At 48.7% G+C, this 13,131-nt stretch overlaps 1 protein-coding gene across 2 annotated transcripts in view; it reads right to left on the reverse strand.

Moving 5' to 3' along the window:
- The window catches only part of LOC116494267 (vascular endothelial growth factor receptor kdr-like), a 131,503-nt gene that overhangs the window by 45,562 nt on the left and 72,810 nt on the right, over positions 1-13,131 (reverse strand). For both annotated transcript variants that reach the window (XM_032196039.1, XM_032196038.1), the window contains exons 10-12: positions 11,895-12,045; positions 9,209-9,314; positions 516-624 (exon numbers count right to left, since the gene is read on the reverse strand). In XM_032196039.1, the coding sequence (XP_032051930.1) occupies positions 516-624; positions 9,209-9,314; positions 11,895-12,045 (366 nt within the window). The remainder of the gene's footprint in view (positions 1-515; positions 625-9,208; positions 9,315-11,894; positions 12,046-13,131) is intronic.

A 13,131-nucleotide genomic window follows, 5' to 3' on the forward strand; every position in this document is an offset into this window, starting at 1 on the left:
GCAGAGAAAAGGCTAATTGCTCGGGCAGGGATCTAAAGTCACAGCAGCTCCCAGTGACAGCAGCCCTGCGTTAGGGCTGGATATTGGCCTTGCTCACCTTTGCTATGCCCACCGAATTAACTGGAGGTGACCATTTTCCCGAGGCAGAGAGAAGCTTCAGGCCACTGCACGACCACACAGGACTGAGCTTTTGCTAGAGGTTTCGTGAGGACAGTGCTCAGCTGTCCTGAGCGCTGCTTTAAAACCCAGGCAGCTAAACTGGGGGCCTGAATCCGTAGCTGGCAAAGGCAAAATGGGCATCAGGTCTGCTGCTGGATACATCAAACTCAGCTGGGCGCTGGCGGGACCCAACCTTGCATGTGGTGAAGAGCCTGGGCTCTGTGTGGTTTGGAGAGCTTTGAAACCACAATGCCCAGGGATTTTCCATTCCAGCCACGCTCACCAGCTGTGTGCAGCTTTAGAGGCAGTCCCAGCAGCAGCACCCGGGTTTGGTGCAGTGTCCCTGCGCTGCTTACCTGAGACGTAGAACTCGATGCTCCTCTCTTCTTCGCCGATCTTGTTTGAAGCCACACAGTAATAGATCCCCGATGCGCTGCTGTTTTCCATAGTCAGCGTGCTCACAATCTGCCAGGCAAGGAGAGAAAAATTAAAGATGCTGAATGTAGGGCAGGCTTAGCAGAGGGGTTTGGGAGCAGTGGGTAAGTGTATAATTTGTGGCAGAGTAGCTAACAAAGGAGCTGCTAGCCATGAGTGGAGCTCACAAGCATACAAGTGCTCTTATTTGTTGGTCTCATCTCACATCTCCTCATCCCAGGTAATTCTCTCCTCCTTCCTTCCCCATGTGAAAAACAGGTTTGTGTATGACAACATCAGCAAAGTGCCCAAAGCGAAGGACCTGGGAGATTCATCCAGGACATAGCAAATCAGCCCCACACCCACCGACTTTCTTTTCAGCTTTTCAGGGATGGTTTCCACGGGTGACAGGACACGCACACTCGCACGGGAGGCAGGTCACTCACAGAGCTGTGACTGCAGGGTTTGGCTTCGTTTTGATATAACCCCAGAGAAGGGGGCGATGCGGCCCCTTTGGGCCCCAGCTCGCTCTTAGGAGTGGTCCTGGGAAGCACCTTGATCCCATAACCCTTCCCCTGAGCCCCGCTGGAACCTGCAGGGTGCAGAAGGAGCCCCTGGAGAAGCCGCGTGGGGTGGGACACTTGGCAAGGCACAAGGAAGGGGCGGATCGTGACGGAGAAGGGAGGAACGCCTGTCCTGAGCTTCACCACACAGAAAAAGGAAGCAGCTCAGTCACTTGTGGGGGCTGAATTTGCACACCTCTTCAACAGCTTGTGCTCTTTAAGCATCCTAAGCCCTGCCTCTACACAGGGCCTGGCTAACGAGGAGCCAGCCATATGGCACTCCCCTCTCCCTGCCGCGATGTGCCGTCACAGGCTTGTGAAGAACTATCATGGCTTTAATTATTTCTAGTTCTTCCTTCGGACTGCTAGCAAGAAAGTAGGGTCTAGGCCACCATAGCAGAGATGCTCCTGCAAGATTGCTTTGCTTTCCCTGCAGCCATTCACTTGAGGAACTCTGAGCCCTCACATTTGGAACAAATATCACTTTCGGTGCTGTCCTCTCTTAACGACTTTGAGGATCAAAACTTATAACACCCTCTGGCCGTTTGTCCGTATCTCCAGGGAGTGCTTTGAAGTGCACAAAAGCATCTCTCGACTTTCTTTTTAATATCCCAAACTAAACTCACACAAGACATTCCTTTGCTCCTTATAAAGCTGCACCGTGGATGTGTCTATTGCTGTGCAGGGTGTATTATCAGAGAGTTATTTCAGATTTTCTGAGCTTTGGCACTTTAAATCCTGTAGGGAAATGAGTTTCAAAGGTTTTGATCCCATATGCATTTTACTTTCTAAAGGGGAGTGTTTTTCTTTTCACCTCAGCAGAATAGTGGGTAAGTGGAAAAGTATCCACTTTTCATGGTTACAAAACACAGAAATTAACCAAAAATGGGAACAACCCAAATTTAGGGGTGAAAAGACCAGAAAACCCAGCTCCCTCTGGTGTCCACCAAAGAAAGAGCTGTGCAGTTCTGCTTTATTTGTGATGTGAAAATAGCTCTAACGTGGGTACTGAATCACGCAGGCAGGCAGTTTACTCCTCTTCCTTTTTCTATTCCCGTAGCAGTGGGCCTAACGCCCCAGGTTAGTAACAAGCACATGTTCAGAGCACTGCCCCCTGACTTCGAGCCCTAGACACTGCTTTTTGAACTACTGCTGAATCACGAGAAAGATCTTTCTTCTTGTGATCACTTGATCTAACAATTTTATGTTTGAGAATAGAAAAAGCCACTATAAATGTACGAGCTGAAACTGATTCTCCAAGGGCAGAAGAGGATAAATTTGGACAGCTTTTTAACAGCTATTAGTCTTGCAAAGTGACAGCTCTAGATGGAAAGTCAAGAATAATACTGTAGAGCCAGTTAAAATCATAAAGGGGAATGTAGTTATCCATTTTGGACTATGGCCAAAGTTTTAGGGGTGATACTGTGACTCTTCTAAAAACGGTTGCAATGCCCCAAGCTGCATTTGGTGGCCCAGAGGTGAATGCACCCACACGCTCATGCACACACACCACACGCAGATGCCAACAGCTCCAGCTATGTAGGTCGAGAGAAGTCTGACATGGGAGCAGGGAAAAAAGCAAAAGAGCCAGATAGCTGTACCAGGACCTCGTCCTAGCTAAGCTCAAAAGTAGCTAGGTGGGAAGGTGAAAAAGATCTTAAAATGGTGGAAGGAAACAAGCCTGGTCTGTGGGCAGTATCTTGGGAAAAATTCACTGTGGAAAAGAGATAAAGGAGATCTCTTGTTTGTGTGCTCACACCCTGCTCTGTGCTGGGATACGCGTTGCACACGCACCCGAGCACAAGAGGGAGCTCGGTTTGCTCTCACCTTCCTGCCAAACTGGGAGCAAAGCAGCAGCAGCCAGCAGAAACCAGTGTGGGATCTCAGAGCCAGAAGGGAATGGAGTGATTTTTTTGTAAGAAAATGAATGAAAATTTGAAATCAGCATGCATCAGCTTTTTGTTCTGTCTGTGTGCTCCTGGGTAAATCCCTGAGACTGGGAGCCCAGTTATCTTTGCAGCATCTCGAGTAAAGCCCTCAGCTGCCAAACTGCCCTAACCCTGCTTTAATCCTCAAGAGTCTGATGCTTTGGAACACAAACGTGTAATACCAACGGGCATCCCAATTTTCTTCCCCTTCATAAAACCACACGGTTCTGACTTTTACCAGAACAAACCTGAAAGAAACATTTAGGAAGGCAGCAGTAGTGGCTGCTTTTGGAAGTATCTGGACAAATCAGGCAAGGATATCGCTTCGAAAAGTAGCCCCTAGTAATCCAGATGTTAAAAAAACCCTAATATTCACAATGCAAATGTGCTGGCAGTTCATCACCTGGTTCTGTAGACAATCCAAGCTGAACAAACATTATCTCTGTGACATTTGTCTGTACTTGGTTGTAATGGCAGGTAGGGATAAGGGGTTGTTGAGTTGAATGGGAAAACAGTTTGAACTCGACCAACTGAGCGTAGGAATCTTTTCCTATTATTACCAGTGAAAACTGTGAGCAGGATTACCTCTCTCAGTGGCGTGGCATAGTCCCAGCATTTGGGGACCTTTAGCATGGCAAAAAAAAATGTGAGGAGTTAACCTACTTCACGTGCTTAGTCCATGCAGCTGGCAAAGAGCTTTCCATCCCTGGATTCAGAGCCAGGAGTGGCTCTGCCTTCCACCCAATATCCCAGTCGAGAGCAGCTCAGCCCGACTGACACTTTAACCCCTGCCAATGCACTCCAGCCCCAGGTGGCAGCATGAGCTCTGGGGCTGTTCAGTCCTTCATTTCTGTGTGGGCTGCGCTGGAACCAGTGGAATTAATAACAATTTATTGGCATGTGACGTCTAGACATCTTCCTAGTGGGAGCTGGCCTGAGATCCTGTGAGCTCACTGCATGCCAAACGCCAAACATCCTTCAGACAACAACCAGTTTTGATTGCCTGTGTTGAATTTGGAAGTAAAGGGCTCCATTTCCTATTACTTAACCTAAAGGCCACCCAATACTGCAAGCCCGAGGAAGGGCTTATTAGCTAATAAATAATTACTGTAAAAGAACAAACTGGATTTAAAACTCAGTAAGAAAAGAAATAAAACGCCTGATCTCTGAAGAGCAGCAATGGCAAGTAAACAGACAGTGCTGCTGAGAGAACCGTAATGGAGGAGCTCAATGAAGTCCGTGTGCCTCGCTGCCATGCTCCCCAGCTGATAAAAACAAGCCACTTCCGAAGCAGCCAAATAACATTCCACAGCCCCGTACCATGAGTGTTTTAAGACATCTTGTAGTAAGGACAGAGCAGCAGGGCCTTGTTTTCAAGCTGGAGCCAGCATGAATTAATCTCTCTTGATATTCCTTGCTTTCTCTTCCCTTTGTCTAATCCCTCCCTCCAACAGCCCTCGTTAACAATTCTCTCTTTCACTTCGTTAGCTGTATGTGGGCGAGGATGAGGAGTAAAAAAGTGGGTGGAAAACTTCTCAGCTGTCTAACTCCGGCAGAGCTGGGGTGGAGGTGGCTAGAGGGAGATGTAATTAATAGGAACTTGACTAGAGACCTTGCAAGGAAATATTCAGCTAGCTCCCAATCCGTCTGCTTGAATGGCAGAGAACAGCACTTATTTTTATAGCCTGACAATTCCGATCCATGATTTTATTCATCCATTCAAAACATGCTAAAGGATGGACTGAGGACAAGTGATAAGAGCAGTCTGTCGGCTGAATGGGAGCTTGCAGGGTTTGCTCTGCTCCCTGGCCGTGGGAGTTTGTCTCCCTGCAGAAGGCGAACGGTTACCTCCCTCAGAGAACGGCAGAGCTGTGCGATGGGAGAGGTGCTGAACGGGGCAGAAAAGTGAGCAAAACCGGAGCTCTGAGGTTCCTCTTGAGTTCCTGGTGCACATTTCTAGTACGGATGGACTGAGCACTCTCCAGGCAGGTGCTGGCCAGCCTCGAGCAATGACCGCCCCGTGCCTTCCCCTCGCACCCAAGTCGTGGCAGTCGTGAATCGCAGAGGCTGGGGAGGACAGAGGGCCCTCTCTGCAGTCCCTGCTGCCAGCCTGGCTTCCCCAGAAGACTTGCCCAGGACATTCGGGGCCGTGTGCTCCTGTGCTTGAAACATCTGGGTAAGTCTCCCACATCGGGGATGCTTCGTTCAAACCCCCAGAGGCAGCTCACCTTCCCCTGCAAGTTTGTGGGAGCTCAGTCAAACCGGCACCCACGCAGGGTGACATTTAAACAGCACTGCTGAGCTGTTCACATGCTCGTCACCAAACCCACCCCACTGCTCTGATATCATCCTTTTGTTCCTCCGCGAGGCTTAAGCCTGACATTTTGGGGTCACTTTCTGCAGTGGTTATCAATTTCCCCAGCAACATTGATTCACGCGTTTCACTGCAAGAACATGCACGTGGCCAGGCCACGCTCTCATATAGACATGAGGGAGAAGAAAGAGAGGTGGAAAGAAACCTTCAAGGAGGGCTGAATTCTGTATAGCTCTTACTGTGCTTTTCTTCCCTTCTCCCAAGCTCAAAGCAATAAGACCAGTTTACTAACAGGAAAGAAAATAAAATAGCAAGCTAGCGCCTTGCAACGTGAGGAGGAAATGCAAGCAATTCATGCAAACAAGGGTGTTTCAGCTGGCATTAAAAAGCAGTCTTCAGAGGTAGCTACACAGCAGTTTAAATCACAGAGTGAAAACTTCAGTGTTGACTTAAAACTGCCAGGCACATGAAGCTGGCACGATGTCATTGCTGCAACCAGCATTTGAGCAAAATGTCCATGAACTACTTCATACTGTTAGTGATAACCACGTGCTTTCCTTTGGGAATGAGACAGCCTTTAGGATGACAGGAGGGGGTGAATTCATCTCTCTATCTTGGACTAACAGTGGAATAATCACTATGGCAAATATGACGAGAGACCTCAATCCAATCGTACATGCCGCTTCCATCAAACAGATGCCTGAAGATCTCGGTGTGAGCCTGCGCTGCTGGAAAAAGCCCTGCTTGCTGCCTCTGCAAGCTTGCTTTTAAGCAAGACTCTGGATCTGGGAATTTCTGGGGATTCATTCCCATAGTCTGAGCAGCTCTAAAAAGTTTATGCATTTTCTCAAATGTCAGTGAACAAACGTGTCACTACAGTTCTCGGAGGGCAACCTGGAGGGACGCTGAGCTACAGATGAAATCCTAGCGACCAGGTAAATTCCACCTTCTGCTCTGAGACTCCAGCTATTGTCGGACAGACTCAAATCACACAGGAAAAATAACCAATCTCAGCTAATCCCAGCCTCATAACACTGCCAATAAAAGCCACGCTCAGTCAGACTCCAACGTCTTTATTATTTCATGTGGCTAGTCAATGCAGATGAATTACTTGCTAGGGCATAGTGGGAACAGATTGGGTTGTTTCCTGTCTATTTATTTTCTGGTGGGAATAACGACTGATAAAAAGCAAGGAAAAGTCTGAAGGCTATGGGATTTCATCACTATCTTTTTTGAATTATATTCTATTATCCAAAGGCTCCACTTAACAAAGATAGCCCTGGACTTCAGAAAGAGGGAAGGAGAGGAATTGTCTGCTAATGCAAGCGGGGAGACAAAGTGCCGAAATCTGAGATTCATAAAGTCTAGTTTTATTACTTTGAATAAATCTTAATCAGGACATAAGAATTATTAGGAACACCTCAGAATGTGTTTTCAACCACTGGATCAGCAGGAGATGAAAATAATGAATATATTATAAATCGTAAAATTATGTAACTTGTAAAGAAGTATTGTTATGAAACTTTAATAACGAAATATGTAAAAGCTTAAGTTGAAGGGTGTGGGCTGAGCTTTTGAACATGTCTAAAAACGGAGTACTTCAGGATGCCTGGAGCCTAAGGAAGGGGCAGAGGTAGCTGTGCGATGCGGACCAGCAGCCTCAGGGCTGTTTGTGGTCCTCGAGGGGTAAGCAGCAGCAAAGCTCTTAGGGAACACGAGGAGTCCTTTGCAGGACCTTGGGGTCCTTGGACCGAGGTTCCCTCGTGGCCCCCATTCCCACAGAGCACCTACCCCAGCGGTGCCTCCCCTCGCCCAGCACGGGCACGTGGGTGATGTCGGGAGCCACCCGTGCGGAGGTGCTGGGGTGTCCCCTGGGGCAGCGGAGCACTGTTTCTCCTTGGATTGCTGTGCCTGCTTTTATGCTTTCTGGGGAAATCAGGGGATAGGGGAAAGCGGCGAAGCCCCTAATCATGCACCAATATGGAGCAAGAATGCATTTGGAGTGCTGCACTGAATCCAGGAGCTCTGTGGCACCCCTAAAGCACCTCACTCATAGGGACTGCAGCCAAATGCCATCTGTAAGCCTGGGATCAAACACATATTTCACCCTGTTACGTATTTACCTTAGCAATGTTGGGAAAAGAAGAAACGGGAGGGACATACATAGGCATAAGCATAAAATAAAGACAGATAAACGTTTTAAATTTCGGTCAAGGTGTCTTGCTATCCCGGGATGTGGGACAATCCAGCAGCCAACAGATAGTTTTTGAGTCACAGCAATGGTGAAACTCTTCACTTTCATGTGGGAACTAACATAAATTTAAGACTGATCATCAGACATAAAGTTCTTAGATCATGTATTTTGACAGGCTGCATAGATGGAGAGCAACAGGAGCCACAAAAGCCACTAAACTCTTGTCTAGCCATGCAGCAAACAGAAAGGTTCAGAAAAGGGAGAAAGTGTGTAGGTACATGTCACCGACCTCCAGTTTGTGCAATTGGAGCTCTGGAGATAGTTGTTTGTACCTAAGATCCCCAAATCTTAGAGAGTACATTAAAGACAGACCTTATGGGGCACTATAGTATCTAAGTAAATCCAATTTCTAGATATCTTCCAGCAATGGGACAACTCCAGAGTGAAAAGTGAACACCAATTTTCATCTTCCCAGCCCAACCTCCATGTTTCTGAGCTCTGTTTTAGATTATGTTTAGAACTGGAAAGTCTCCATGAGAAAGAGCAGATGGCTTAGGCACTGATCCTGCCAGATGCTGATTTAGTTTGGGCCTGGTCCAGAAAAGCACTTTAGCTTTGTGCTTAATTTTAAGCATGTGAGTACCCCAAGAATTATCACATGCTTAAAGGTACACCAGGATCCGACCTGCAGCACTCAGCACCTTGCAGGTGTCAGCACGAATCTGAATCGCCCGCCTCAAACCACGGGTGGCTGCAAAACCACTCCTCCAGCCACCAATGTCTGTAAGTCCAACCGGGGTACATCAGCTCTCTGAGCAGGACCACGGCCCCTTCTGCAAGGCATAGCCAAAGTCTGTGAATCTAGAGCAGGAAAGCTTCTGGAACTTTCTCAAGGGTTAGCATGGACGTGTGTAAACGGTATCACTCAGCATCACCCCGTGTCACTGCAGGTCCCCGAGGCCTTTAACAGATAATTCATGGCTGGGATCTTTGCAGTTCGTGCAGGAAGCGTGCTCCGGCACGATCAGTTTGGAAGGAGAAGCAGGCAGGGAGGTGGAGAAGGAAGGAGGCCTTGCTGCCCTCCTCGGCTCGGTAACGTGGTTGGGGACCTAAATGGGAAAGGAACCGTCCACACCTCCCACTGAAACAGGCAGGTGCCACGGGCATTCAGACACTGAACATCAGCCCAGCTATCTCTGGCCATGGTAGGCCTCTTAAATTACCCAGTTGTTTAAGTCCTGCTACTGGGAGAGCAGGCAAGGCTGGGTAGTACAAAGTGCTAAGAGCAGAGCATCTTAATGAACCTGATGCCCTTATCAGCTGGGTGCGCTTCACAGGACCCCTCTTGCACTGAAGCCGTCTTACACTTCCGCAAGGCTGAGGGAGACAGAGAGGTTTTTGACCCAGAACTCTTTGGAGAGTTTTAAACAGGGTAAGTGACATCATTGCCAGAATCCCAGCATTTATAAACAGCAGAGATCTGAAAATGATCCCAGGGCCGTGGAATTTCAAGCATGCTAACAGCCAGCAGCAGCTTGGGAACCGTGGGGAGAGCGCTGTGTGAGCGCAGCATCCCCTCCGTAAAGCCCACTGCTAGGCCGTGACATCAGTGCTCAGCTCTCCGTCACACACATACCTTCCTTTTATCCCCGTGCTTCATGGTCATATTTTCAATGCTCTTGATCTTGTTGCCTACGATCGTGTTCTCCTGAACCAGAATTTTTTGCCCATCAGGGTTGCACCTGGAGGTGGAAAAGCAGAGGTGATGTTCAAGAACACAGCTCACTGCAGATAACCCGAGGAGGCATGATTAAAATGAAAGAATGGCATTCTTAAGTGACAGTCTTAGGTCTTCAAAACTTCTAAAAGCTCTTCCTGATAGAGATCATTACCGCTTTCTAAAAGCGCTGTATTCCTTCATCACAGCATTTTAAAGGTATTTGGGAGCCACCTCCATGAAGGTGGCCAAAGATCAATGCACGAGCAGCCAGGAAAACCCCCAGGCATTCTGAAGACTGAGAAAAAAGAAAATACTGGACACTTAATAATACCACGCTTATTTAATGGGGCTAATAAGGGTGATACTGCAGCTCAATGCAGCTATGGCTCTTTAAGGGCTCTTTCGAGCACTTGCAGTGCATTTCAAGCTTCAGAATGGCAGGCATTCAACACAGTGTGCGGGGATGGGTGTCACTGAGCATGGCTGGCTGGCTGCTGAGCCCTCTGACATAAAATGCAGGCTGTCATGCTGCAAGGTGTATCTGCACCACCCAAGGTAAAAGGCTTTTCTGTCTTCTTTAATGCCAACCCTTTAAATAACTCAGCACATCCACCAGCCTTCCCTAGCTTAGGAGCACAAAGTCTTCGGCAGGCTGGAGCCCCAGGGATGCTGGCTGAGGGCACTGCCAGCTGTGCCACTCCAGGAAATTTCTTATTTTCAAATTTCCAGTCCAGGGTAGGCATTGGGAACTGGGACCCTGTGAGAACAAGCTGGTGAAGTCAATTCAGTTCCACAACCAGCTGCAGTTGGATGTTGTGCAAGGCATCGCGATGCACGGCAGAAAAAAAGCATCCTTATCACCTCCAGTCCCAGCAGCCTCGGAGCCCACAGCAGCAAATTAGGATTGTAGGAGGGAAAATGCACATAGACTTCTGTAGGTGATGTGCAAGGGCTGCTACTGCAGAAAACGAGTCTGTAACCCAGCCGGGCCTCAGCCAAATATGCACAAGACACAGGATTCACACCCAGCTCCCAGCTCCCCAAACAGCCTCCTTAGAAGATGCCCTGGGAGACTTCCTGCAGGGCACAGTGCCGGCTGGAGGGTGAAGGGAAAAAACTCAGCGGAAGCAAATCACATCCCAGCTCTAAGGAACAATGATCGGGGCTGGGGATTCAAAGTGCACCAGTGAGGAGGGGGGAGAGAAAGAGAGCGAGAGAGGAAGTGAGACAACAGGAGGAAATGGGGGCTGTGTCATTTCCCACAGGAATCCTCCTACAGCTTCTGCTGGAAAAAGATAAGGCTGCCCCGGGGGCCAGAAGAGGTAGACGCCACTCTGCAATTGTATTTAAATTGATAAGATCAGAGAGTCAGAGAGCTGGAACAAGGGTTATACGAGGTCTTCTGCTACCAGGTCCCTGGTTTGAAACTGGCGTAATTCAGTGTTCACGAGCGCTTTTCTCTCCCTGGACAGAAAGGTCTGGAAAAGATTTCATGTCATCTCTGTGGCTTTCCTATGACTGCACGATGTTTCCTTAGGGTATTTCCTCCCTGCTCTGGTCAAACACCTCCGAAGAAGCAGCTCGGGCTTGTGTGCCTTGATGCCAGCCGCCCTACCTAAGCCTGCAAATCTCTGCCTTGTGATTCCCAAAGGTGCAGTGTAACTCCTGGCCAGGTGCTGAACGAGGTAACAGGCTGCTTCCCCTGTGGAAGGACATCGGGTCCTTTCTTCGACCCAACCTGAGACATCACCTAACCTTTTTGCAACCGCTGCTGTAGGGAGCCTGGGAGAGGAGCTTCTTTTTGTGGCTTTTCCCTGTCTGATGGCAGGGCAATGCTTACACCTGGCTCCTCTGCAGCCCCTGCTGCTCCCCGCTTAGAGCTGAGCTCACCTCTCCCCACAGGCCACCCTGCTTACACAGCAAGAGGAAAGAAAGCGTCTGCTTGTATGAGGTGAATCTCAAAAGGCTTCTTTTATTTTAACTTGCCTCCTTCCTTCCTGACAGTTTTGACCCAGTCACTTCCTTCTGTTTCTTGACACCTGAGGCCAACTCCAGACCCCCAGCAAAGGGCCCCCAGTACGGCGTGAAGGCCTGGTACCCCCGGCACCTTGGGCAGTGCAGGTGCTTCCACAGGAGACAGCGATCAGTGTGCGCTCTGAAGCAGCAAAAAGTCCACGTGGCAACTAAAGGAGCCCAAGTCTTTGGCAGGTTTGCCTGACGATAGCTCTTAGAGGCAAAAGATGCGTGTAACCTCTGCACAAAGAGCCTCTGTGTGGGCTGCACCCAGGAGGTGCAAGGAAAGGTGGTGGTAAGTCAGAGGGACATTGCTTGTTGGTTAAAGAACATTCAGGTCTGCTCTTCAGTCACTTTCAACTCATTTGATGATTTGGATGTTACAGAAGGTGCTTGTAACTGCAAAAAGATCATAAGCAACAGAAACCTGTGGGGCTCATAACCCTGCAATCTTTGGGCAGGGAAGCACTGCTTGCGATTTTTAATTGAAAGAAATAAGACAGACTGGAAAGAAAAGCTGGCTTGAAAGCACCAGGCTGCTTGGCATTGTGTTCACCTTTAGGCGAGAGCTCCCCGAGTGGGCACTTACAGGGTGTCTGTGGGGCTGCAGGGCTGCCACTTCCACTCGATCTTCGGGTCAGGATTCCCGCTTACAGTGCACTGGATCTTGTGTTTGCTTCTTAATTCCACCCGCTCAATCTTATCGAAATCAGTTTCCTTTTCGTAGATCTTGGGTCTCTCTGAAGAAAAAACAACACAACATCAACAAAATAAACCCAAAAGAGCAAGTTTACATCTGTGGTTGTGGGCCTGCTTCCATCAAAGGTTTTGAAACCCTTTGCTGTCACCACTACCAGTGATGATTTAGTGAGGCTGAAGTTGTAGGGCAATTACCAGCAATACTGAAAGCACACGCACACAGGAACACGGGCACCAGTTCGGATGGTTTAGAAAATACATCAAAACACTGCCTCGTTCATCCTAATTGCCTTCAAGTGCCATCGTGGGCCTGCTGCACTTCTAGAAATGGTGTGCCATGAACAGCCATCGGCTGGGGACTGCAGGATCGGGCTGTCACTGTGTGTACCGTGGGCAAAATTGCATTCAACTTCTGGTGTCACCTCCTGAGAGGAACTTTATCAAACAGCTGCTGCTCTGCAGCGTTGTTATCACTGTGCATGGTTCTCCGCAGGGTCTGTGCAAAGCTGTCCTTTTGATCTGAAAACTTTGCTTTCCTTTTCTGTTTACCTGTAGCATGCACTGGGTGAGGGGGAGGAGGATGCAGGGAAGAAGGGGCAGGGAGAAACCCCTTGTAGAATAATGCCAAGACATCCTCGCCGCAGAAACAGCAAAGCCATGAAAAATGTCACTGCGCTATTCGCATCCGCAGGGACTGCAAGATCACACCCTGGGGCTGGAAATCCCACAAGAGCCAACTTATGTGTGACACTTGCAGGGCTGCTTGTGGCCAGCAGCAGGGCAATGCTTTGTCCCATCGACTTCCAGCTCCCACGGGAACATGCGAAAATGAGAAATAATGTTAAAAAATCCCCAAAGTGAACTGAACTTTTCGTAACCTCGGAGAGGGTGGGTTTGAGATTGGGGTGAAAGCACAGGCTCTTCCCTTGTGCAGACAGCTCTGCCCATCCCTGGCCATATCTCTTTGTCTGCTTCTCATAACAGGAAATCAAACAGATTTATTGGTTGGGGTCCCTCTGTGGAACACCTCTGTTGCTGCCTTACGCTGAGGGCTTTTGACAAGTTGGGAAGTGAATGCAGATTAGATTTCTATTTTTTGGGCTAACTTATTTTTTCTGCTGTCAAGG

The sequence above is a fragment of the Aythya fuligula genome, chromosome 13, assembly GCF_009819795.1.
Source record: "Aythya fuligula isolate bAytFul2 chromosome 13, bAytFul2.pri, whole genome shotgun sequence".
NCBI classification, from domain to species: domain Eukaryota; kingdom Metazoa; phylum Chordata; class Aves; order Anseriformes; family Anatidae; genus Aythya; species Aythya fuligula.